Source organism: Panthera leo, chromosome B2 (assembly GCF_018350215.1).
Source record: "Panthera leo isolate Ple1 chromosome B2, P.leo_Ple1_pat1.1, whole genome shotgun sequence".
NCBI classification, from domain to species: domain Eukaryota; kingdom Metazoa; phylum Chordata; class Mammalia; order Carnivora; family Felidae; genus Panthera; species Panthera leo.
Genome location: NC_056683.1, coordinates 79,159,537 through 79,187,136, shown reverse-complemented (window position 1 = coordinate 79,187,136; position 27,600 = coordinate 79,159,537). Strand labels below are relative to the sequence as shown.

The 27,600-nt window shown below is 35.7% G+C and overlaps 1 protein-coding gene across 2 annotated transcripts in view; it reads left to right on the top strand.

Annotated features, from left to right (window-relative positions):
• Positions 1–27,600, top strand: part of RNGTT (RNA guanylyltransferase and 5'-phosphatase) — a 334,258-nt gene that overhangs the window by 102,384 nt on the left and 204,274 nt on the right. For both annotated transcript variants that reach the window (XM_042939336.1, XM_042939335.1), the window contains exons 9-10: positions 9,472–9,607; positions 24,544–24,615. In XM_042939336.1, coding sequence (XP_042795270.1) covers positions 9,472–9,607; positions 24,544–24,615 — 208 coding nt within the window. The remainder of the gene's footprint in view (positions 1–9,471; positions 9,608–24,543; positions 24,616–27,600) is intronic.

The following is a 27,600-nucleotide window of genomic DNA, read 5'->3' as shown; positions in this document are numbered from 1 at the left end:
CTGTTGTGTGTATGTAAGTGATCACTTAATAGAATGAAGCTGAGGGCTTAAAGTGACTTTAAGACCATAAAACCTTAATCACATCTGTTTCATGACCTTAAATTGATGTGATATGAGGATTAAAAAAGAGCTAATCCTTTTTTTATTAACTAAAGTCCATACTTTACTCAGATTTGCTTAATTTTTCCCTAATGTCTTAAAAAAAGAGCTGATCTTTTTGAAGAAGACTTCTGTGCTTATAGAATCAGTAAATCAAAATCAAATTGCTTGTTGGGTTGGAATCTTTTATAATGCTGAATGAGAATTTTGGTAGTTTTTGATGAAGAGAATATGTTAGAATTGTATCTTCATTTCAGTGATTGTTAGCAGCATTCAAAAATTTTAAAAAGGTCAGGTGGTGGTGGTGGTGGTGGTATTACTGTATATGTGTGTGTGTTCTCTCTGTTAGTGTGAAAATAGAATGACCTTCACGTGAATTCTTAGAGTTTCTGGAAGATGAAATAAGGGAAAGCTCTACTTGTCTTTTAAATAGTTTTTCTTTCGGGGGTTGAAATGTTATTTTTGTCACATAAACAGGTAAATTGCAATTAGTTTAAAAGTAAAGTTCAGGGGCGCCTGGGTGGCTTGGTCGGTTATGCGTCCGACTTCAGCCCATGTCATGATCTCACGGTCCGTGAATTCGAGCCCCACGTCGGGCTCTGTGCTGACAGCTCAGAGCCTGGAGCCTGTTTCAGATTCTGTGTCGCCCTCTCTCTCTGCCCCTCCCCTGTTCATGCTCTGTCTCTGTCTCAAAAATAAATAAACGTTAAAAAAAAAAAATTAAAAAAAAAAAAAAAGTAAAGTTCATGTGTAGGATTACCTTGTTCTATCATCAATTATTGTTCCTTTTGTGAAAGTAATGCAAACAGTGGTTCCTAAACTTACCAGAAGTCTTTCTCTGAGATTCCTGAACTTATTTTGGTAGACTTTAGGCTGTGTTTCCATAGAATTCTGGTTTAAATGGTGTTTGGATTCCTAACTTAGGCTATAGAGCTTGCTTAATTCCTAAGGTACCTATATTACTTACTCTATTGTCAGCTTTGAAAAATGACAGAAGGTACTATTCCAACACTGGTAACTAACCAAACTATAATTGTAACAATTGTAGGAAGTTTATAAAAAACACTATTTTGACTAGTTTAAAAATTCTATTGGGGAATACTGATTTGCTTTTACAGGATAAGGAAGAGAGCGAGAGTATTATGGAGATTGTGAAGGGGACTCTGTGACACTGATTATTTTGTGTAGGTGGATGAAAGTCTTTTAGGACTTTCAGTTTTGCTTGATATCGATATGTCACTAGCCTTGATCAGAGTGTTCTTAGGCTCATTAATGGAACTAAGTGAATGAGGTAAGAAGGAGGAAAATGTCTTTCTATTTGAGAAAGTTTTTGGTAAAATATATGTAACATTTTTTTTTAGGAGTTGAAAGAAACAGGAAAAAAAAAACTGGGTTAAAGGAGACATGGATGCACTTTGTAAAAGTGATTACAGTAGATAAAATTTACTGAGTAGTGAGCTAGTAAGAGAAAAAGGCAAAGTGTGCAAAGCCCCCCATTGGGAAGGAAGAAAGCAGGTGTTTGGCCTATCAGGTCAGCTGTTTTGCATTGTTTGTAGAACAGGGTGTGACAAGTGTTGGTAGGTAGGGGGCAGAGTCTGGTCACCTGCTCTTAAGGTTTATAATTGTATCTAGGGAAGTGTCTCTAAACTGAATTTAATTTGTAAGAAACTTTAGTATACCTGAATTTATTTCTGTGTACTTTTAGAACTTTGAGAATTAGGTTTCAGGGACTTGGGTGCAATTCTATTGGTAATAGAGACGAGAGGAAATGTAGCTGGTATAGAAACAGTAGAGGTTTGGCTGTATACCCTTAGGAGAGAAAAGATACAAAGGGAAAGTAAACTCTGGGCTTAACGTTACACACTTGTCTCTGTTGAAGGACAGGAAATAGATGGCATGAATCTTCATATGAAATTATTATGTAAAGAGCTAGGATCATGTAACCCCTGGTATTAAGGGTAGGTTGGGGGACCAGTGAGGTTACATCATAGGCACATTTACAGTACGTGAATCCACCTGTTATACAGTGGGCAAAAAAAGAAAAAAAAAGTAACCAGTATATCCATTAGCATTATATTGACAGTAAGCAGTAGAAACTGACTTTGGCTAATTTCAGCAAAGGAATAAATTGGAAGGCTCTCAGGTGAACCAGTCTGGGAAAGTGGGTATGAATCAAGGGCAGGCAGGCATCAAGGACCTGAGCAAGGTCAGACACAGGAACACTTTGAGGAGGAAGCCACCATTGGCATTTGTTGACAGTGACTCTGCTGTTGCTGTGAATAATTTTTGAGCTATTCCTGTGCCTCTCTGTTACTCATTGAACTTAAAATTTTTATGAAGGGAACATTTGATTGTCTAGTTTAGAACCTGAGCCTATTTCTAACCTGGTTGCGAGGAAAGGCCTTTTGGTTTTCAGTGTGAAAACAAAAATTTCTGTATCCATATTTAAAACGGGATCTGTCACTTCTGCCAAGCTAAATCAAATAGTTAGCCTCCTTAAATGCTCCATGGCTCAGTAAATAAAGTATACCCAGTTACTCATGCTGGAAGCTAGGTAGTCATCCTTGACTTCTCCTATTTCCTCACTCCCATATCTAACCCATAGCATATTGTCCTGTTAATCTGCCTCTTAAATGTCTTGAGTTTATCCATTTACCTCTGAGTAATCCTTGCTACTGTAGTCCCACTTGGTATACAACAGAAGCTTCATAATATCTCTGGTCTACAGATTGGTTCCAACACATTATGTGGGGGTGAACTTTAAAAAATGCAAATCAGATTATGCTGTAATTTTGCTAAAAGCCTTTTGGTGGTCTGCCTTTTATTTACTTATTATTTTTCAGCTTTAGTCCACTTTTTAAATCATAGTGGGAGACTGGGACTCTGCAAACTACATTTCTCAGACCCCCTTGCCAGCTCACTTCTTGTTGGATTTTAACAGTAGGAGCCCTGGCAGGAATTTGGGAGATAAGAGAAAGGACTTTGCTTGTTTCTAGTTTCTTTGTACCTCCAGCAGCCAAACATAACTATCACTTCATTCTCCAGCTTCTTTTGATACTCCCAGCACCAGCCCTGCTGCTCCCTCTCACAGGTACCAGCTTCTGGGTGGTACATTCTAGATAGATGGAGTGCCACTTGCATCTCTTCCTCACCCACTGGGCTGTGTCCCCTTAGCAGTTTGAGCAGCCTCTTTTCTGTGCCTCTTCCATAGAGTTTCAAACTTGAGCTGCAGGGCTCTTCTCCTTAGAGGCCAAGGTATCAGCTATGTGGTGCCTACTCCTTCGAGGTTTGAACACCTAGCTCCATGGACCTCCTCACCCTCTTTCAGGCATAGCCTCATACTGCCCTTCCTCCAGGTTCCTAGCTTCTCATGATGCACTTCTTTCATTTTGTTCCCCCAGCCCTTTGGTGGTAGTGCTTCCTGCAGTTACTAATCTCTTGATTCCTTTAGCCTTCCCCTTTTACCTTTTCAGCATTTCAATATCTATATAACCAGTTTCCTCTATTAAATCTCCTGTGTTTGAATTACCCATATAGTTTCTGTTTGTCTCCTAGAAGGGATTTTCCATTTTCTAGTAATAAAGTGAAAAAAAGATTTTCATTAATTCCTAAGTTTGGAACTACTTCTCTAGCCTCAAGCCATGCCATTTCCTCTTTTTCTCTTTATGCTTAGTATTCTGAAATTTTTTTAATTGCCAGAACATGCAAATTCGTTTTTGTCTCAAAGATATTGCACCTGGTAGACTGTGTGCCAAACTCTGTCAGCACTCCTACCTCCCTTTCCTTTACCCTCCCATTCCATAGTTGCTTGGCTAACTCCTGCATAATGCATGCCAGAGGCAGTACACTATAGAGGTTGTAGAGACAGGCTATTGTCTAGGTTTTAATATCAGCTTTGCTTTTTGGCCGGCTTTATGACTTTGAGCAAGTTACTTAATATGTATTTCAGCTTCCTCATCTGGAAAATGGGGATAATAATTTTACCTACATGGTAGGATTGCTGTAAGGCTTAAATGTATTAATGTCAAGCACTCTGAACATTGCTCCTTGCTCTGTGCATGGTCATTGCTCAGTAAGTGATGATAACGTGCTGTGATCAGCTCCATGAGAATCCCTCTGGGATGTATTTCCCCACCCCCATGCTCTGACAGGTCCCACCTTTTGTATGCTTCTGTAGTGCTGTGTACTTTACCTTTTCAACACTTAACTATGCTTGGGTTATTTGTTTAGTGTCTTGCCAGCATATAACAGTATATGGGATAGTGGCTTTTTAAAAAAAAAAATTTTTTTTTTTAATTATTATTAAAGAATCTGGCTGCTTTCAGAGACTTTGGAGTCATGTGGAATATTTTTATATTCTTTATCTTTCCTCCCTAACATGAACAAGCTCCTTATTTTTCAGAGATATCACATAACAAAAGAACACATGATTTGGAATGACTGGAATTCAAACCAAAAAAATCATACCCCAGAAACTTTTGTTCCAAAGCCTGAAAATTTATATGTGCAGAAGAATCCCTGAATACCAACTGCTAAATAATTTCTCTGGTATCTCTCTGCAGATGCAAGCTTGTTTCCCATGAGCAATCCTTTATATTGAATTCTATCTTCTAAAGCCTTTTTCCTTGATCTTTTAAATCTATTTACAATAAGTGTACATAGACGGTATTTTCTTTTAATATTCTACTTGAAGTAGAAAGGTCTGGTAGTAAGATATCTATATCTATATCTATATATCTCTTATATATATGTGTTAAAGTATGGATGAATAGAAAATAATTATGACAGGAAAAAAAATATGCCAGCACCCTGGGATTGAATATTTATTCTATTTCAACATTATATTTAATTCTGAGCTTCTGAGCAGCCAGTGAAAAGGGAAATGTAATTTTTGTCATCATATGAACAGAAGAGGAAAACCACCTCTTTTTTGTGAATTTTAAAATTTATTAGCATAATTTAGCCATTCTCAAATTGTGACTGTAGACCACTAATTCTGCTGAATACTAACAGATATCAGGATTAAGTTTTAAGGATAATGGGATAAATAAGATAAACAGACTCTTTTTTTTTTTTTTTAAGTTTCTAATTTTGATTCCAGTATAGTTAACATAAAGTGTTATATTAGTTTCAGGTGTACAATATAGTGCTTCTACAATTCTATTCATCACCCAGTGCTCATCATGATAAGTGTACTCTTTAATCCCCTTTACCTATTCCATTCATCCCCCTTCCCTCCTCTCTTCTGGTAACCATCAACTTATTCTCTATAGTTAAGAGTCTGCTTCTTGGTTTCTCTTTGTTTGTTTCTTAAATTCCACATATAAGTGAAATTATGATATTTGTCTTTCTCTGACTGACTTATGTTGTTTTAGCAGTATATACTTTCTGCCTCCATTCATGTTGTTGCAGATGGCAAGATTTCATTCTTTTTTATGGCTGAGTGATATTCCATTGTATGTGTATACCACATCTTTATCCATTCATGTATCAATGGACTCTTGGGCTGCCTCCATAATTTGGCTATTGTAAATAGTGCTGCAATAAACAACGGGGTGCAGTGGATTAGTATTTTCATATTCCTAGGGTAAATCCACAGTAGTACAATTGCTGGATTATTGAGTAATTCTGTTTTTGATTTTTTTTTTGAGGAAACTCCATACTGTTTTCCATACTGGCTGCATTGTTGCATTCCTACCAACAGTGCAAGGGGGTTCCTTTTTCTACATCCTCACCAACACTTCTTTCTTGTGTTTTTGATTTTAGTCATTCTGACAGGTGTGAGGTGATAGTTCATGGTAGTTTTGATTTGTATTTCCCTGATGATGAGTGATGTTGAGCATCTTTTCATGTGTCTGTTGGTGATCTGTATGTCTTCTTTGGAGAAGTGTCTGTTCAAGTCTTCTGCCCATTTTTTAGTTGGATTATTTGTGTGTGTGTGTGTGTGTGTGTGTGTGTTTAGATTTTGAGTTGTATAAGTTCTTTATAGATTTTGGATATTAACCCTTTATCAGATATGTCATTTGCAAATTTCTCCCATTCCAAAGATTGCCTTTTTGGTTTTGTTGATTGTTTCCTTCACTGTGCAGAAGCTTTTTATTTTGATATAGTTCCAATAGTTAATTTTGCTTTTGTTTCCCTTGTCTAAAGAGACCTATTTAGAAAAATGTTGCTGTGGCCAATGTCAAAGAAATTGCTGCCTGTGCTCTCTTCTAGGATTTTGATGGTTTCCTGTCTCACATTTAGGTCTTTAACCCATTTTGAATTTATTTTTGTGTATGGTGTAAGAAAATGGCCCAGTTTCATTCTTTTCCATGTAGCTGTCCAGTTTTCCCCATACCATTTGTTGAAGAGACTGTTTCCCATCACATTATCTTAACTCTTTTGTTGAAGATGAATTGAACATATATTCATGGGTTTGTTTCTCAGCTTTCTGTCTGTTCCATTGATTTATGTGTGTCTTTTGTGTGTGTGTGTGTGTGTGTGTGTGTGTGTGTGTGTGTGTGTGCCAGTACCATACTGTTTTAAATACCCCAGCTTTGTACTATGACTCAAAGTCTGGAATTGTGATACATCTAGCTTTGTTTTTTCTTTGTCAAGATTGTTTTCACTATTTGAGGTCTCTTGTGGTTCCACAAACATTTTAGGATTATTTGTTCTAGTTTTGTGAAAAATGCTATTGGTATTTTAATGGGGATTGGATTACATCTGTAGATTGCTTTAGGTAGTATGGACATTTTAACAATATTTTTTCTTCCAGTCCATAAGCATGGAATATCTGTTTATTTGTGTCAACTTTGATTTCTTTCATCAGTGTTTTATAGTTTACAGAGTACAAGTCTTTCATCTCCTTGGTTAAGTTTATTCCTAGATATTTTATTATTTTTGGTGCAATTGTAAACAGGATTGCTTTCTTAATTTCTCTTTCTGTTGCTTCCCTATTAGTGTATAGAAATGCAACAGATTTTGGTACGTTGGTTTTTGTATCCTGTGACTTAATTCACTTATCAGTTCTAGTAGTTTTTTGGTGGAATCTTTAGGGTTTTCTAAATATCAGGTAATCTGTAAATAGTGAAAGTTTCACTTCTTCCTTACCATTTTGGATGCCTTTTTTTCCTTTTTATTGGAATAAAGAGACTTCTTTTTTTTCTTTTTTTTTAATAAGGAGACTTTTTATGTTTTCTCATAACTAAATATTCCTAACACCTTGACATCCTAATATCTTGACTTTCTAGGAGAAAGATATATTGTTTCACTAATTCATTTTGCCACGAAATACATTTTAAAGCAAATATTAAGCTTTGCAAAGTGCTGGCCTAAGTCCTTGAACAACGTGATGGATTATATCTTCAGTACCATTTTTGCAGAAGATATCACAGTTGCTTTTTATTTGACCTTTCCTTATGGTGATGTAAATTTTCTTTGAAACATAATCCAGGGCAAGGCTGACTTCTTCCAAGGAATCTAGATTTTCCCTATCAACCAGGAATTGCTGCTTTTGAAAAGCATGTGCAGGAGTGCTTTGGTAACAAAGTATTTCTGTTGTCTGCCACCCTGCTGGCCTGGTAGTTGGTTTAGGAGCCTCTCAGAGTCATTCCAGACTGAGGCTGATTTTATTTTTCCTAGTGTAACCTGACTGTCCACAACCCATACCTGCTAGGGCTACAGCTGTTTCAATATGTAGCAAGGGCCTGAGCTCTCCACCTTCTCTCCGGGGGCCTGCTGGGACTAATTATTTTGAAAACACTAGTAACAGCATGCTTCCAATTTAGTCTCCAAATGTAAGCTCTTTTCATCATCCTTGCTGCTCTTCAACCTGTTTGTTACACACTTCTTTTACCTTAATCAGCTCTCCCATTTCTCCTCTCCTCTCCTAAACATGTATATTTGCTCTTTAGAACATTTGTTTATGGGAAACAAATTATCCTCTGTTATATTAACCTCTGTTATATTACCTTCCATCTCTTCATTTAAGGTTTCCTTTAATGTTTCTTCTACCCGCTGGCCTTAACTTGATTGAGCTCCATCTTTCAGTTGTTGCTTCTTTTTTCTGACATATCTTTTGGGCAGGAGGTTGGGCAGGTGGGTCAGCATTCTTCATTCTCAGTAGTATATCCAGACTATTACTCTTACACTCTTTTAATTAACACCCAGCAAGAACAACTTAGTAAAATAAAATTCCGTTCTTTTGAGCCTTATGCCTTTTAACTTTCTTTCTTATTTCTGTCAACTTTTTCTCCTTTGGCGATTTTGGGACCTGGATATCATCTTCATTTTCATCCCACATATTGCCATATTCATTTGGTAGCACAGCCTATCCATCTGTGATTTTCTCAACTTGAATCCATTTGGACTTTATTTTTATATATGGTGTGAAGTACAGTTTCGTTCTTGATGATCCACTGATGGGGGAGCAGTGATGGTTACTTGACCATTTGAGGAATGATGAATTTTGAAGTATAGAAATTGCCCCATAAATTGATTGGCTCTAAGAAGATAAGGACTGATTAAAAATCCTTAGGAATGTTGAAAATGTTTAAGATATTTTGTTTAATGTGTAATATATTTAAAACTTTAATTTTATAGAAATGAATGAGAATTGTACCTGAAATGATGATATCTGGCTATATCATAATCTTGATTCAAAGAGAAAGGTTAGCTGTTTTGCTAACTGAAGTGTAGGAGAAGAACACTGGATAGTTTGAGGCCCAGCCATTTGCAAATCACTTGTTTCCTCTTTTTCCCTAGTGCAAAGTGGAGAGAGTAATAACTAATTCATAGAATTGTTGGGCTAAGAAAATGCAGTAGTTACATATAGATGTGTGTTTTGTAAACTTTGATGTTTAAGATCTAATAAAAGTTAGAGAACCATTCTTTCTTAAGATGGGACATAAGGTTGCTCTTTGACACCACATTGTCTTCAAAAAAAAAAAATGGGTGTTTTTATAGAAAAAAATATTTTAAAAATTTAATCCGAATGATAATGGTTGGGGCCAGGAGGTGGGGGGATCTAGTGAACGTTATTCTATGCGACTATTGTAAGTCTAAGGAAAAAGAACTGTTATTTCTTACGACCCTATGCTAGAATTGCACTGTTGATATTACTTTTTTTTTATTAAAAAAAATTTTGTTTTTTTAACATTTATTCATTTTTGAGAGTGAGAGAGACAGAGCATGAGTGGGGGAGGGGCAGAGAGCGAGAGGGAGACACAGAATCCGAAGCAGGCTCCAGGCTCTGAGCTGTCACCACAGAGCCCGACGTGGGACTTGAACTCACAGACTGTGAGATCATGACCTGAGCTGAAGTCAGACGCTTAACCGACTGAGCCACCCAGGCGCACCAATATTACTTTTTTAATGTTTCATTTACAGGTATATGATGTTGATCGATGGCACAAATGAAGTTTTTATGATTGATAGAGATAATTCGGTGTTTCATGTTTCAAATCTGGAATTTCCATTTCGTAAAGATCTCCGTATACATTTATCAAATACTCTCTTGGATGGGGTAAGTCATATATTGTTGTTCTTGTTGTTTTTTAAATTAAACATTGTTGTTTTCTTTCTCTTGCAAATTGTATTTTTATTAATCCAATAGGAAACTTACAATCTAGTTCTTTTTTAGTTTTTTTTTTTTAATTGAGGTATAATTGACCTGTAAAGAAAGAAATCTAGTTTTTATTAGGATGTTAAATTTCATTTATCTCTTACCTTTGTTTTCACTTGACCATTGTCTTGAGTCTGAGAGTAAATGAACAAAATTAAATCTATTTTTTTTGTTCTTTGTGATTAAAAAAAATAATTCTTGTTCAAAAAGACTAATTTTATTATTTTATATGTCAAAATTGAATTTTAATTAAGTGATACAACATACCACATTTCCCTTGGCTCTTTAAAGAGAATCATGCCTTTGAAAGCAACCACTGTACTTTAACGTTTGAAGTTTGAAAGCTAATAAGAATTTTCCCATTTCAGAAAATCTATATTTAATAATCCATAAAATTACTTGGTTAAAAATATTTTAACTTTCTTCCATACAAACAGCTTTCTTCTAACCAATTCTGAAAATATTTATTCATTGTAAATAAAAATTAAAATAGTATATATAGAACATTAGAAAAAAGCTGGTAAAAATCACCTGAACCTACCATTGGAGTAACTTCTATTACCATTTTGATGAACATTGTTCCAGACTTTTCTCTTTGCCACAGTGTTGTCTTATGTCTGCTTGTGTGGTATATAACATTTTTATTAGTAATAGCAACTCAGAACATAGGTCCTTTAGGGTAGTTGGGACTCAGTAAGATTCTGAATAATGTTGGAACCTCTGCTTTGATTAAAAATGAGTGCTCTGGTTAAATATATATACACAGGTATAGCTACATATTTTGTGTGAAGAGAACCAAGTATTATATGTATTTTTGTGATTTGTCTTTTTTCCCCATGTAGCAATTTGTTTTGGACACCTTTCTCACATAAATGTCTGAATGATGTACCATTGTATATGTAAACACTATAATTTGGGGTATCCAAAGTATCTTGACTGTGAAAATTTTGTAGGGGATGCTCTTTAAAAATATGAGCCATCTCAATAGCCCAACCTCAACCTAATGAATTAGACTCTCCCAGGGGCCAGAGTATCTGTACTTTCAATAAGCAAGCAAGTGAAAGGCGCCTGGGTGGCTTGGTCAGTTAAGCATCCAACTCTTGATGTTGGCTCAGGTCATAGTCTGGTGGTTCAAGGGATTGAGCCCTGTGTCGGGCTCTGTGCTGATGGAATGGAGCCTGCTTGAGATTCTCTCTCTCCCTCTTTCTCTTCCCCTCTCCTATACTCTCTCTCTCTCAAAATAAATAAACTGTTAAAAAAAAAAAAGAAAAGAAAAAAAAGAGAAAAGGAAACGCTCAAGTGATTCTAATCAGGCAAGTTTAAGAAACACTTCTGTAATTTATTTAACCAGTCCTCTTTTGGTGGTCATTTTGACTTTTTTTTTTTTTTTTTGGTAAGACACTTGAATGCATATCCTTGTATCTTTTTCCTTTCACATTTGTGCAGTTGTATAACTAAGATTCTTAGAGGTGAGATTATAATGTGTATTAAGAAACTTTTGATTGCAAGTCACTGAAGCCCAACTTAAAGTAACTGAGGAAAGAAAGAACTCTTTTGGCACAAATCATTGTTTCAGGTTGGCCTGCTTCTGGCTGGATCTGGGGGCTCAAAGGATACTGGCCAAGTTCTTTCTCTTTCTTTGCTTTACTTGTCTGTTTGGTCTCATTCTGCATGAAGGCTCTTTTACATGAGAGGCAAATTGCATTATAGTGCAAGCAGAAAGAAAACTCTTTCTCTTCCAACATCCATATGTCAGTCCCAGGGAGAACTTCAAAAGGCCTGCCTGAGTTACGTATCCATGGAAGAGTGACACTGGAGGCTGGTCACTTGATGGCAGCACTCCCGCTTGGAGTGCAGGAGGAGTAGTGGTTCTAAGAAAGGGATGGTAGTAGGCTATACCTTGTTCCCATGCTGTGGCATGCCAATTATAAATATTGACAGACGTAACTGGTACCCTTCTTTCCTGAACGTTTAAACACATGCACAGTTCTGTGAACCATTTGTAAAGGATATGTACGTTGTCTTAAATGCTGGGTTTTGAAAATTGAATATTTTCTAATTGGATGAGGGAAAGACTTCTTTTTTATTTTATGGGACAGTATAGCATAGTGGTTAAGAGCCCTAACGCTTAACTGATGATGCCTTACTGGCTTTATCAGTTATTTTATGAGGGATTTAAATAATTTACTCAGTTTCTTCATCGGTAGTGAAGGGAGGCTAAAAATAGTAGATTTTGGTGCTGTTGTGAAGATTAAGTTGGATAGTTTATAAAGTGCTGATAACAGTATCTGAGACATAGTAAGTAAATGTTTACCTCTTTTTTGCATTTATGTGAATTGTTAATGAGGTTTAACAGTTTATTCTTTATGAGTTATTGTGTTTCTTCTTTGAGTTGCTGGCTCAGATCCTTTATATGTTTTTCTATTGGGTTTTCACCTTTTTCTTACTGATTTATAAGAGTTTTTTGCCCATTAGGGTATTTCTGACATGGATATTGGAAAAAATGTATTTTACTTTTTGGTGTTTTCTGTGGCATGAGTTTGAATTTATATAGGTAAATTTATGTTGGTAAAATTATAAACTACTATAATAGGGTTTTTAAAAAATATTTATTTATTTTAGGAGAGAGAGAGAGAGAGAGAGAGAGGAAGGGGAGAGAGAACCCCAAGCATGCTCTCTGCTCTGTCAGAGCAGAGCCTGACACGGGGCTTGATCCCACCACTGTGAGATCGTGACCTGAGCTAAAATCAAGAGACAGACGCTAAACCAACTGAGCCACCCAGGCACCCGAAACATCTTAGTAATTAATATTTGCCTTTTGTGTCATTTTAAGAAATTTTTACTCATTTTCCTTCTTATTCATATTTTTACTTTACAGTTGTTATAATACCCACCAGTATTTCCTTCCTGTATTTCTATGGTATTATTTGTATATTTAAATACATTTGAATATCTGAAATATCTGAAATACATTTTGAAAGAAGGAATAAGATAAGGGTATGATTTTATTTATTTCCAAATGTCTAAACTGTTGTCTCAACACCATTCAGTGAATCTATTTTTCCCTTTTTGTTATTGTTGTGTCTGTTTTTCCTTTTTAATTGGATATATTATTTTTATTGTATAGTGGATTCCCTTATATATCATTGTTTCTTTCTTGATTTGTTTTTTCATTCCATTAATATTTTGGTCTTTCAGTGGTAGTTTTAGGTTGATTTTAATACTCTGACTTTAGCATACAGTTTAATGTTTGGCAGTCCAGGTGTACCCAATCTCCTGGCCATTCTGAAGTTTGCTGCTTAGATTTTGCTCTCTTTAGCTTTTGGGTGAATATGCTATTTGATTAAGAAGTTAGGCTGTACTTCATGTGCAAATCTATACAACAATGAGCTTATACTTCTCCCTGCAGAGTAATCTCTGGTAGGCTTGTCTTAAGACCATTCATCTTTCTCTGCTGTTTTTGGTTATATGGTTTATCACTTGGCCACACCTTCACTGTCTTTCTTTGGAGGAAAAAGGGACTCTACATCTTTCTTATAAAACTTCCTGCAACTTCAGGTCTCCCTTTCTATAGGGATGCTATTTCCGTGTAAAAAATTTCCAAACTTTCTTCAATGTTGCATCTTTTTTGTGAGCCAGGTTGAATTATGTGTGGCTAATAATTCTTTGGAATTTGTACGAGAATGCTTTTTTTTTTTTTGTCTTAATCAAGATGAAATTTGCTCCTCTTTCTGGTTTTTATCCACTATTGGGATGATAGGGAGTGGCTTGTGAATGTTTACTTAAATTCTCAATGATAGAATGATCCTGATGAAAATCACATGCATAAAATATATATTTGTTTAACAGAGGGAATCCCACTTTCCAAGTGACCTGAATGCTTGTGGCCCCCATCCTATGCTGTTTGTTTTTATTTACCAGCTAGTTATTTGAGTGTGCAAACCAGAAAATGGAAGACTGTGATGGGAGAATAGGATGTTTGAACTAGTCACTTCTTTTTTTTTTTATTTTTTAATTTTTATTTTTGAGAGAGAGAGAGAGAGGGAGAGGGAGAGAGACAGTGTGAGTGTGGGAGGGGCAGAGAGAGGGAGACACAGAATTCAAAGTAGGACCCAGGCTCTGAGCTGTCAGCACAGAGCCCAGCGCAGGGCTCAAACTCACAAGCCGCGGGACCATGACCTGAGCTGAAGTTGTATGCTTAACCGACTAAGCCACCCAGGCGCCCCTGAATTAGTCACTTCTGAGGTATAGTTTGGGGTGATGAGAAGGTTCGGGATGTGATCGAGGAGGGTGAGAGGTTGAGGTTGTGTGAAGAAGAGCAGTGGAAGTGAGATCAAGGTAATGAGTGATGGTAGGAGTCCAGGTTGAGAGGATGACTATGAGCAGGTACTAAAGGCAGAATGAGGGTAGCATAGTTGGATGGAGTGGCAGAGACTGAGCAGAGTAAATAGAGTCACAAAACAAAGAGATATCTATACTGTCTATTCTGGGGGACTGCTAGTAAATTCTCATTCCTGTGACAGTGTGCAGTAAATGCCATTTTGTAATAAAATGACACATGTGTATATATATGCAAACATTTGTAACATATGTACGTGCATGTGTGTGCAATGCGTACACACACATGGTATGACTGGTACCCCTGGAGTTTTGCTGTTTGTAACCTGCACAGCCAGTGTGACAGCTCTGGTAGTTAGTTCAAGGGAACAGCAAGAATAGTTTTGTTTGTGTTACTCTCATTTACAATAGAGTTTTTTAGCATTATAATTAATAAAATAAAAGGAAGAAAAAGACTTTTAAGTTACAGCATTTGTCATAGTTTAGCATAGTTTGTTGTTGAACTGATGTTTTTAAATGCCTTCCATGTTCAAGTTGCTGTGCAGAGTGCAGAGGGTTGAAAAGAAGGCCTCGCCCTTGAGAGATTTCACTGCACTGGGTAGGGGTGGAGAAAAATTGGTAGTGACAGGGGAGACCTTCAAATAAAACAATAACTTGACTGGTATTTTACAGAAGTCCTGTGGTGGTTTGGAGGAGAAATAAATTATATCTAGTTAGTTTGGAATGAAGGATGTTTTATAGAGGAATTGGCATTTGATATGGAAAGATTTCTTTAGAAAGAGATTTTTGTTGGACATGGGCTGAGGGCATTCCAGGTAGGAAATAATGCTTAAAAATTAGATGTTTAACCATCTGAAGATTTAACTGAGCAATACTATTTATTTTCACCCCGAACTTGGACAAATGAAAACTGCATAATAGACTCTTGTGAAGTTTTAAAATAGCATTATGATTCATGATGTCAATTTACTTGGACCAGAATTATAGTTGCCATATCTGTTTTTCCAGTTAGTTAATTAAAACAGTCCTCTGTAGTTTCCTGTTTCTTCTACATTTTCATTTGCAAATTGTTTTTGTAAAATTCCAAATCCAAGAATAACTCAAACTACCTAATTGTCTGGCTGTCATATGTGAGCATTGAAGCTTTTGTTTTGCTCTCTAAATTATGTTCTTTGACCCACAAAATGCAGAAAATAGGAGTTTAGAAGTATGGCATTAATTCATTTGAAACAATCAGTGAAATTCAGTTAATTTTATACTGAGGCTAAGAGGAGAATGTAGCAGTTAATCACCAAAGTTAATAGCAAGAATCTTGGAAAAATGGCATGTCTGTTCAACTGTTAATGTTTTATAAAGGAATATGCATACTCATTGTTAGAATTTTAGAAAGTCTGTATATCATAAAGTAGAAAAAATTCAACTGTTAAGAAGAGGTTACATTTTAACATTTTGTTGTATCTTCTTTTAGTCATTTTGTTGTGCCTATATTTACAGAATATGTATAATTAAATGTATATAGCCGACATTTAATGTATGCTGTGTATCTGGGGTTCGTTCCATCATTTTCCTTCATTCTGAGGAACTGATCTTAGGATTTAAGAAAATTTAGTTTTATTTTTAAAACTTGAAATATAATTTACAAACTATGAAATTCACCCTTTTAAGCTGTATAATTTAGTAGTCTTTAGTATATTCACAAGATTATGCCACCATTACTGCTAATTCCAGAATATTTCGTCACCTAGGTGGCCTTAGTTGAGTGGATTTCAAGGAATGGGTTATCTTTGAGATGAGCTTTGGAGGTCTACAGGTTTCCAGAGAACAGTTAATTATTTCCTCTCATTAAAACCCTTCAATGGTTCCCCATTGCCCATAGCATGAAACCCAAACTGCTAAACATAATATTCTTTATATCTGGGCCATGCCTGTGTCTTTGCCACTGTCTTTGATTGTGAACCCTTGAAACATAACCTCCATCTATACTGAGCTTTGGACAATTTGCTTCAAAACCATCATTTCCATGCCTTTGTAATACAGTTTGGCTCATCCACTGTCCTGCTAGGAAATGACCACTGTGTCCTTCAGGGTTCAACTCATGGGTCCCAAGTGTCTTAGCATACCTTTCTCTTACTCTTCAGGTGGAAATAACTACTCCTCGTTAGGCTTATTCCTTATGTATTTGGTATTCCTTTTCTTATTTGGCTGAAAGAGTGTAGGTTTATGTTTGTTGTCTTGGTATAGTTAGCAATATATCAGAAGTATTCTGATATAGACAATAAGCTACATGGCCACTCTATATGGCCATCTATCATTAAAGCTGTAACTCTTCATTGGACCCAGCTACTTAACTATTCTCTTCTCTTTCTGGGACTCTCCTCTGAAGGTAGGGACTGTATGCTTAATTTCTCCAGCACTTAGAGCTATGTCTAATACGTAGTTTCGGCTCAGGAAATATTGGATGGATAAGTAGAAGGGTGGATACCTGGGATCTTCAGTAAAAAGGAATGGAATACAGAAAAGTACAGAGGATAGGAAAGTAAAACATGCAGGTGTTTTGTTTTGTTTTGTTTATTTTTTGGTGGGGCCCACAATTGAAGGATTTAAGGTCTAAGTTTCTCCACTGCAATACTTAATACCAAAAGACAATGGAGCAATTTCTAACAGATTCTTGAGCAATATGAAATTGATGTATCTTCTAGTTTTGTGGGTTTTTTTTAATGTTTGTTTTTGAGAGAGAGAGAGGGAGGGAGGGAGAGAGGGAAAGGCAGAGGAAGAGAGGGAGACACAGAATCTGAAGTGGGCTCCAGGCTCTGCTCTGTCAGCACAGAGCCTGACGTGGGGCTTGAACTCATGAGCCGTGAGATCATGACCTGAGCCTAAGTCAGACACTTAACTGACTGAGCCACCCAGGCACCCCTGTTGTAGTTTTCTTCAGTTTTTTTTTCACGTTTAGGTTTGTTGAGCATCCTTTATCTATGGGTTTACAATTTTCATTAAAAGTAGAACATTTTTTTACCACTATTTCTATCCTTCACCTGTTTCAAGATTTTGTTATCAATGCTCTTTTCATTAAAAAACAAACTTTTTTCTGTTTTATTTTGGATAGTTTCTCTTGCTGTGTCTTCAAGTTTACTAATCTTTTTTTCTGCAGTGTCTAAATTGCTATTCGTTGTATTCATAGTATTTTTCACTTCAGGCACTGTAGTTTTCACCTCTGAAAATTCATTTTGAGTCTTTTTTATGTCTTCTATATCTCTGCTTAACTTTTGGAATATATGGAATACTATTATAATTGTCTTAATTTTCTTGCTTGCTGATTCTGACATGTTTGTCAGTTTTGGGCCTATTTTTGATTGGTTTTTCTCCTCCTGATGGGTGGTGTGTATATATACATTTTTTCCTCCTTGCATACCTGTTCAATTTTTGACTAGATGCTGGACATTTAAAATTTTACCTTGTTGGAGGCTTGATATGTTTGTATTCCTGTAAATATTTTGAGCATTGCTCTGGGATGCATGTAATTTACTTGGAACTGGTTTATACTTTTCGAGTCTTGCTTTTAAGATTTGTTAGGTGAACTAAAGCAGAGTTTGGTGTAGGGATAGTTATTCTTTACTATTGAGACAAAATGCTTCTCTGAGTCCTCAGGGCCCTGTGAATTAATCTGGCTTTTAGCAGCAGGCATTATTCCCCATCTTATCTCAGTGCTTGTATGGTTCCCTCCAAGTCTTTTTAGTGGTTCTTTTCCCAGCCTTGAGTAGTTTCCTCATATTCATGCTCTGTTGAACATTCATGGAAGTCTGTGTCAGGATATCTGTAGTTCTTTCTTTGCATCTGTCTCTGTCTCTGTCTTTTTCTCTGTCTGTCTCTGTTATACTCTGCCCTGAGAACTCTAGTCCTGTTGGTCTCCCTGGACAACGTGTTCTGTTTTTTTTGCTTTGTTTTCTTTTTTAATTCAGGGAGGCTGCTGAGCTTTACCTGGAATCCCCCTGCCTGCTTTGAAGCCCTGGAAACCCCTTGGGCAATTAACTGGGACAATTGTAAGGGCTCACATAGTATATTTATTGTGTCCTACAGATTACTGTCCTTTGTTGTTAGATGTCCAGTGCTTTGGTATTGCTGCCTATATTTTGTCTACTTGGTTTTTTTCAGGCAAGATGGTAAATCTAGTTCCTGATTCTCCAGTTTGATTAGAAGAGGAAATTTGTTTTCCCTTCTTAACTGGGTTTTATTAAAAATTTTTTTAAAATTTATAGTTGTGGTAAAAGCCACATAACATGAAATTTACTATCTTAACCATTTTTAAGGATACAAGCCCAATCGTGTTAACTATGTGGACAGTTTTGTGCAACAGCCCTCCAGAACATTATCTTGTAAAAGTGAAACTCTGTACCCATTAAACAGCTCCCCATTACTTGTAGTCTGTGACAACCATCATTCTGCTTTCTATTTCTGTGATTTTAACTACTTTCGATACCTCATATAAGTGAAAATCATATAGGATTTGTCTTTGTTTCTGGCTTATTTTACACAGCATAATATCCTCAAGGTTTATTCATGTTGCAGCATGAGATAGATTTCCTTTTTTTCAAAGCTGAATATCATTCTGCCATATCTGTATACCACATTTATTTATCCACGTATCTGTTGATGGATATTTGGGTTGCTCCCACCAGTTAGCTATTGGAATAATGATGTTATAAACATGGGTGTACAAATACCTCTTCAAAACCCTGCTTTCAGTTCTTGGGATATAAACTCGGAGGTGGGATTCCTGGATTATATGGAAGTGCTATTTTTAATTTTTTGACAGAACTGCCATAGTGCTATAGAACTGCCACTGTACAGGTGCTTCCACCATTTTACAGTCTCAACAACAGTGCCCAAGGGTTCCACTTTTCTTAACCAAAGTTTTAAGCTTAGGTATTTTATATTTACCTACTTTTCTTAGCCTAGGGCAATGGTGGCAGCTGTAGGGAAGGGGGACATTGTGGTGGGGAGGCCATTTGGGAATAACTCAGCCTAGGTATTGGGTCTTTTGTTAGAATCCTTGAGTTCTGGTCTTTTTAGAAAGCTTTCGGTGAATGTCGTCTTTAGCTAATTGGGAATCATATATTATTCCAGTAATGCTCAGGTTATTTCTTTAATTTATTATGGAGTCCAGGAGTCTTTCTTCAGGCAGAAAGAGTATTGTGCTATTTTTATTACTTCTATCAGAAGAGAGAAGAAGGAAGACGAGAATAACTACCGAGTTTGTTTCTATCTGTATTTGAGTGGAATAGTGACAATTATCAAGAATTTATCATTTTACAAGTAGAGCTTCTGGGGATTTGGCGAGCTGGGAGCTGAACCCTGGTGTGCCTTTTTGCTTTACCAGAGTCTTAGTAGTTTTCAGTGTTTTAATGCTTACTTGTGTATTTCCTTTTACTTGTTTTGTTTGCTGATAATAAATTTTCCGTTTTGCTATTTTTAATGTCCAAAGGAAGATATGTTTTTGCTCATTTCATCAGGTAATTTGGGAGAGAAATGCTGTGATGTCTGCTATCTAAACCTGGAAGTTCACTTAATTTCCAACCTTATATTGAAAATAATTTTGAAAATAATAATCCTGTTTTTGGTGCCATCTTGATGGCTCATAAAATTCTCAGATACAAGTATTTAAGTAAAAATATTTTAGTAAACAGTTTAAGATAACGAAGTGATTTAATTTATGCCATGGGTTGGGTTCAAGATAATAACCATAAATAAATACCTGTAGGTTAACAAATACATATTTGGGAAAGAGATTAATTAGTAATAGTTTCTTAAAGTATATTTGTCCTAAATCATTGTGTTCTTTGTAATTTTAGGTGGTTGTTTGTGGATTTTCTGTCGTGAAATTAGATCATAAAAACAAAAAAACCCTGCTTAGTTTTTAAGGAAGAATATGAGGAAAGAAAGAATTTTTGGAATATTTTTGAGAATTAAAATTTTATAAAACACTCCATTATGTACCTGTAATCATCTTTTTAATTTAAAAAAATTTTTTTTAAAGTTTTATTTTTTCATTTTGAGGGAGAGAGAGAGAGCACGTGCGAGCGCACAAGCGGGGTAGGGGCAGAAAGAGAGGGAGAGAGAGAGAGAATCCCAAACAGGCACCATACTGTCAGTGCAGAGCCCGGTGCAAGGCTCAAAGTCATGAACCGTGAGATCATGACCATGAGTTGGCCGCGTAACCAATTGAACCACCCCAGTGTCTCTCTGTAATTATTGTTTAATGTCCTTTATCTCTTTTGTGTCCAAGTGCATAATTGAAGTTTTTTCCACTTAATGGCTATGATATGTAATATATTCTCTTGTCCTGTTCCCTTTGATCATAGTAGAGGGACATGGGACCAAGAAAGACCATATGGGTTACATGGGGATTATATTTATAATAAGGACATAATTTATACCTATAGATTTTATGATTAAAATAATTGGCCTGTAACAAAATTTAAAGCAATAATGATTTAACAAAATTATTACTATTATTTTTTAAAATATAATTTATCGTCAAGTTTGCTAACATACCGTGTATACAGTGTCCTCTTGGTTTTGGGGTAGATTCCTGTGGTTCATTGCTTACATACAACACCCAGTGCTCATCGCAACAAGTGCCCTCCTCAATGCGCATCACCCATTTCCCCCTTTCCCCTGCTCCCCACATCAGATCTCAGTTTGTTCTCTGTATTTAAGAGTCTCTTATGGTTTGCCTCACTCTCTGTTTGAAATTATTTTTCCCCTTTCCTTCCCCCATGGTCTTCTGTTAAGTTTCTCAAGTTCCACATATGAGTGAAAATGTATGGTATCTGTCTTTTTCTGATTGACTTATTTAACTCAGCATAATACCCTTCAGTTTCATCCATGTTGTTGCAAGTGGTAGGATTTCATTCTTTCTCATTGCCAAGTAGTATTCCATTGTATATATAAACCACATCTTTTTTATCCATTCATCAGTTGATGGACATTTAGGCTCTTTCCATAATTTGGCTGTTGTTGAAAGCACTGCTCTAAACATTGGAGTGCATGTGCCCTTATGAATCAGCACTCTTGTATCCTTTGGATAAATTCTGAGTACTACTATTGCTGGGTCATAAGGTAGTTGTATTTTTAGTTTTTTGAGGAACCTCTGCACTGTTTTCCAGAGCAGCTGCACCAGTTTGCATTTTTACCAACAGTGCAAGAGGGTTCCCGTTTCTCCACATCATTGCCAGCATCTGTTATTTCCTGAGTTGTTAATTTAAGCTGCTCTGACTGGTGTGAGGTGGTATCTCAGTGTGGTTTTGATTTGTATTTCCCTGATGACAAGTGGCATTGAGCATCTTTTCATGTGTCTGTTGGCCATCTGGATGTCTTCTTTGGAAAAGTGTCTGTTCATGTCTTCTGCCCATTTCTTCAGTGGATTATTTGTTTTTTGGGTGTTGAGTTTGGTTAAGTTCTTTATAGATTTTGGATATCAACCCTTTATCCGATATGTCGTTTGCAAGTATCTTTTCCCATTCTGTCAGTTGCCTTTTAGTTTCGTTGATTGTTTCCTTTGCAGAAGATTTTTATCTTGATGAGGTCCCAATATTCATTTTTGCTTTTAATTCCCTTGCCTTTGGAGCAAGAAATTGTTGCGGCTGAGGTCAAAGAGGTTGTTGCCTGTTTTCTCCTCTAGGGTTTTGATGGTTTCCCGTCTCACATTTAGGTCTTTCATCAATTTTGAGTTTCTTTTTGTGTATGGTGTAAGAAAGTGGTCTAGTTTCATTCTTTCGCATGTTGCTGTCCAGTTCTCCCAGCACCATTTGTTAAAAAGACTCTTTTTTCCATTGGATACTTTTCCTGCTTTGAAAGGTTGGTTGGCCATACATTTGTGGGTCCAATTCTGGGGTCTGGGGTCTTCGTCGTCGTCTTCTTCTTCTTTTTTTAATCTTTATTTTTGAGAGAGAGAAAGACAGAGCGCAAGCAGGGGAGGAACAGAGAGAGGAGACACAGAATCTGAAGCAGGTTCCAGGCTCTGAGCTGTCTGCACAGAGCCCGACATGGGCTCAAACCCACGAACTACGAGATCATGACCTGAGCCGAAGTCGGACGCTTAAGTGACTCAGCCACCCAGGCGCCCCTCTGGGGTCTCTATTCTATTCCATTGGTCTATGTGTCTGTTTTTGTGCCAATGCCATACTGTCTTCATGATTACAGCTTTGTAGTAGAGGTTAAAGTCTGGGATTGTGATGCATCTTGCTTTGGTTTTCTTTTTCAACATTACTTTGGCTATTTGGGGACGTTTGTGGTTCTATAAAATTTTAGGACTGTTGTTCTAGCTTTGAGAAGAATGCCGGTGTAATTTTGATTGGGATTTCGTTGAATGTGTAGATTGCTTTGGGTAGTATTGAAAATTTAACAGTATTTATTCTTCCAATCCATGAACATGGAATATTTTTCCATTTCTTTGTGTCTTCTTCAATTTCCTTCATAAGTTTTCTGTGGTTTTCAGCATACAGATCTTTTATATCTTTGGTTAGGTTTATTCCTTGGTATTTTATGGTTTTTGGTGCAATTGTAAATGGGATCAATTTCTGGATTTCTCTTTCTGTTGCTTCATTATGGGTGTATAGAAATGCAACCGATTTTTGTACATTGATTTTGTATCCTGTGACTTTGTTGAATTCATGTATCAGTTCTAGCAGTATTTTGATGGAGTCTGTCGGGTTTTCCGTGTATATAGTATCATGTCTGCGAAAAGTGAAAGTTTGACTTCTTCTTTGCCAAATATGATGCTTTTTATTTCATTTTGTTATTTGCTGAGGCTAGGACTTCCAACACTGTTAAACTACAGTGGTGAGAGTGGGCATCCCTGTCATGTTCTTGATCTCACGGGGGAAGTTCTCAGTTTTTCCCCATTGAGGATGATACTAGCTGTGGGCTTTTCATATATGGCTTTTATGATGTTTAAGTATGTTCCTTCTATCCTGACTTTTTTGAGGGTTTTTATTAAGAAAGGATGTTGTATTTTATCAACTGCTTATTCTGCATCTATTGACAGGATCATATGGTTCTTACCCTTTCTTTTATTAATGTGATGTATCACATTGATTGATTTGTGAATATTGAACCAGCCCTACAGCCCAGGAATGAATCCCACTTGATCATGGTGAATAATTCTTTTTATATGCTGTTGAATTCGATTTGCTAGTATCTTGTTAGGAATTTTTGCATCCATGTTCATCAAGATATTGGCCTGTAGTTCTCCTATTTTGTGGGGTCTCTGTCTGGTTTGGGAATCAAAGTAATGCTGGCTTCATAGAATGAGTCCAGAAGCTTTCCTTCCATTTCTAGTTTTTGGAACAGCTTGAGGAGGATAGGTATTAACTCTTCTTTAAATGTCTGGTAGAATTCCCCTGGGAAGCCAGCAGGCCCAGGTCTCTTTTTTTGTTGGAAGATTTTTGATAACTGATTCAATTTCTTCACTAGTTATGAGTCTGTTCAAATTTTCTATTTCTTCCCATTTGAGTTTTGGTAGTGTGTGGGTGTCTAGGAATTTGTTCACTTCTTCCAGTGGTCCAGTTGTCCTGTTTGTTGGCATATAATTTTTCATTGTATTCTCTGATAATTGTTTGTATTTCTGAGGGGTTGGTTGGTTGTGATAAGTCCAATTTCATTCGTGATTTTATCTGTTTGGGTTCTTTCTCTTTTCTTTTTGAGAAGTCTAGCGAGGGGTTTATCAATTTTGTTTATTTTTTCAAAAAACTAGCTCTTAGTTTCATTGATCTGTTCTACTGTTTTTTTAGATTTTGTATTATTTCTGTTATGATTATAACATTTAATATAATGTTATATTATATGTTAATTATTATTAACATATATTAATATATTAATAAATATATTAATGTTATATTAAATGTTAATATAACATATAATAATTTCTGTTATGATTATAATCATTATTATTTCTCTTCTTCTGCTGGCCTTGGGGTTTCTTTGCTGTTCTGCTTCTAGTTCCTTTAGGTGTGCTGTTAGATTTTGTATTTGGGATTTGACTTGCATGAGGATTATATTTATAATAAGGACACCATTTTACTTATAGATTTTATGATTAAATAATTGGCCTGTAACAAAATTTAAAGCAGTAATGATTTAACAAAATTATTTTTAAAAATGTTCCTCATATTTAGAATTAAAATTTATAGTTCCTTTGTTCTAATAGCTGGTTAGTAATTCAAACATGAAACAAAATGTAGCATAGTAATTCAAATAGTAAAAGCATAATGAGATATTGTCATATCATTTTCTTTTAGTGCAGAATAAATTCATGACAGGGAGTTTTGGAATGCAGACAGTGTATTGATCTGGGTATAAGTGTGTTCACTTTAATGTTTCATCAGGTTGTATATTATATGATTTATGTACTTGCTGTGTGTACATTACGTTTGAATCAAATTAAAGAAATTGCCATTAAAATATGAAGAAACTTACCTTCTTTTCTTTTCTCTTTCAAGGAAATGATTATTGACAGAGTAAATGGACAGGCTGTTCCTAGGTATTTGATATACGACATAATTAAATTCAATGTAAGTACCTTTTATAGTTTATAAAATTGCCCTTGAGATAATAGTTATATTTTTACACATAAAAAATGTTACTGCCGGGGTCCCTTGGTGGCTCAGTCAGTTAAGTGTCTGACTTCAGCTCAGGTCACGATCTCAGGGTTTGTGAGTTCAAGACCCGTGTCAGGCTCTGTGCTGACAGCTCAGAGCCTGGAGCCTGCGTCAGATTCTGTGTCTCCCTGTTTCTCTCTGCTCCTCCCCCGCTTGCACTCTGTCTCTCTCTTTCTTAAAGATAAATAAACATTAAAAAATTTTTTAAAAAGTGTTACTGCCTTAGAGATAGTAGGAAAGAAAAATTGTGACTGAGGTTACTCATATGAAATCTTAATAATTTTTTACATTTCTTTGTCTTTAGAGTTTTTTTAGATACTTCAGGTGAGTAAAGAAAAATAGTTTAACTGATAAATAAGACAGCATTTTATAGGATGTAAACTCTTGGTTTTAGTTATTCTATACCCACTTAAAAAAACAAATCCACAAATTTTATTACTGTTACTTAAAAAAAAGAGAGAGAAGCTGATTATGGGTGTTGAGCATGTAACTTGGGGGCATAAATATGTTATTCATGAGTACAGGCAGGAAACTTAAAACAAAATATAAAATTCTGTTATAAACAGATATCAAAAAATAGGAATTACATTCTCTACCCATGCTATAGTTTTAGACCAGCCCCCAAATCTGCCTGTTTAGTTTAATTTTAGTATCACTGTCTAGATTATTTAGACAATACAAGATGACTCTATAAATGCAAGAAACTCTTTCAACAGTGTACACGTACGAAAAGGTATAATCATTTCTCTAGACATACATTATTCAAATTGCATAGTCATTTAGTATTCAAAGCAGACCAAAAGCAATTAAGAATTCTGGACTTAAAAGTGTTGTCTAAGTATTACGATTTTGAAGATTTATAACAAATTTTTAAAAGTTCTCTTTTGGGGTATGTATTTTACTTATTATTATTTTTTGAAGCTTATTTATTTTGAGAGAGAGAGTGCACATGCATATGAGTAGGGGGTGGCAGACAGAGACGGAGAGAGAGAGAGAATCCCGAGCAGGCCCTGAGCTGTCAGCACAGAGCCTGACGCTGGGCTCGATCTCATGAACTGTGAGATCATGACCTGAGCTGAAACCAAGAGACGAACGTTCAACTGACTGAACCACCCAGGCACCCCTGGGGTATGTATTTTAAATTACAGTATCAAGATTCAGGATTGCATTAATCCAGGTTACTTTAAAAAAGGCATTTTTTTTTCCTGGAAATTTTCAATATCTATATCTATATCTATATTCAATATATATATTTGTGTTTGTGATTACTGTATTCCTCAAAAGTAATGCTTTCCAGAATTGACTATTCTTATCACAGATTTTGGAATAATGTTCATTGGCCCATAATGAGACATAAAGGGTGGTGGTTGCATTGTTTTGTTGTGATTGGGGAAGTTTTGTCTTCTTTGCTTTTTGACATTGAGCTCTGCTTTAATATGTGTTCAGTGCAGGTTCACTTCTTAGCCTGGGAACTTTGACAATAGCCTTCTAATTCTTTAAAAAATAAATATGAGAAGTTTCAGTGTATACAAAAGTATAGAGAATAATTTAAGGAATATACATGTATTAACCACCAGATATGTTGAAGCTTAACATTTTGTCATTTTTACCTATTTTTTAAGATAAGAAATAAATCATTACAGATCTAGTAGAAGTTTCTTGTGCACACCTCTCTCATCCAAAACAGGACGACCTTTTACGCAGAAGAAACTTCTACCCTGTATTTGATATTTGTTATTTTCATGAATGTTTTTAATACCTGTACTGTCTATGTGTGTGTCCATAAAATAATATGGTATTGTGGTGAGAGGTTTCTAGTGTTATATAAATGCCATTGTACTGTACTGTGGTACTCAGCATTTTGGTCCACATTACTTTGTTGAGATTTATCTGTATTAATACATATAGGTTTAGTTCATTCACTTTAATTAGTATTGAGTATTAATTTGCATAAACATATAAAAATTTTTTTTCCTTTTGAACATTTGGGTTTCCATATTTTGCTGTTATACAACTATTGAACAGTTTTATATATTCTTGTGTGCATATCAGAGTTTGTCTAGGACAGTTTTCATTCTTGGGATGTAAACACCTGAGATGTGTTTTTAAAAAGTACAGTTCCTCACTCCTGCCTATGATATAGAAACCTACATCACAGAGATTCTGAATTGGCAACTTGAGGTGTATTTGCTGCCTTCTTGAATTCCTCTCAGAAGTAGGTGTAACAGCTTACCACAGTTGGTATTATCAGACTTGAAAATTTTTGCTAATTGGATGCGTATGAAATGGTATTTCATCTTTTTTTAATTTGCTTTTCCCATATTACTAATGAAGTTAAGGCATTTCAAACGTTCATTTTTACTTATTTGGATTTTTTAGTGTGTGATTTAATTGTAAGTTGAATAATTTTCTAATTTTGTTATTTGGTTGTCAATCTTAATGTGTAGGAATTAATTATTCTGGATTCTAATACTTTTTGGTTATGTATGTGACAGTATCTTTTGCAGATTAGTATCTAATGATGCACAGAAGTTTTTCATTTTAATGAAATCAAACTTACTGGACTTGAAAGTTTGTGCTTTTGCATCCCGTTTAGGAAATTCATCCATATTTTGCTGTGATATGATTAGGTTATGCTTTAACACTCTAGGGCTGTAATTATTTACTCAATAAATATTTATTGAGTGCCTATTGCCATATTTCATTGGTTTTAAAGTCACATTTCCCCCCACATTTCTGATATTAGTATATATTTATAATTGAAACCATCATATATTTAATTCCTTAATTTAATATGGAGACTTGATGATTAGCCAGCTTATTTTGAATCACGAAGTCAAGGTCACTATTAGAAAAAAGTAATTTTTTTAAATAATTGTTAAAAATCCTTTTAGTTCC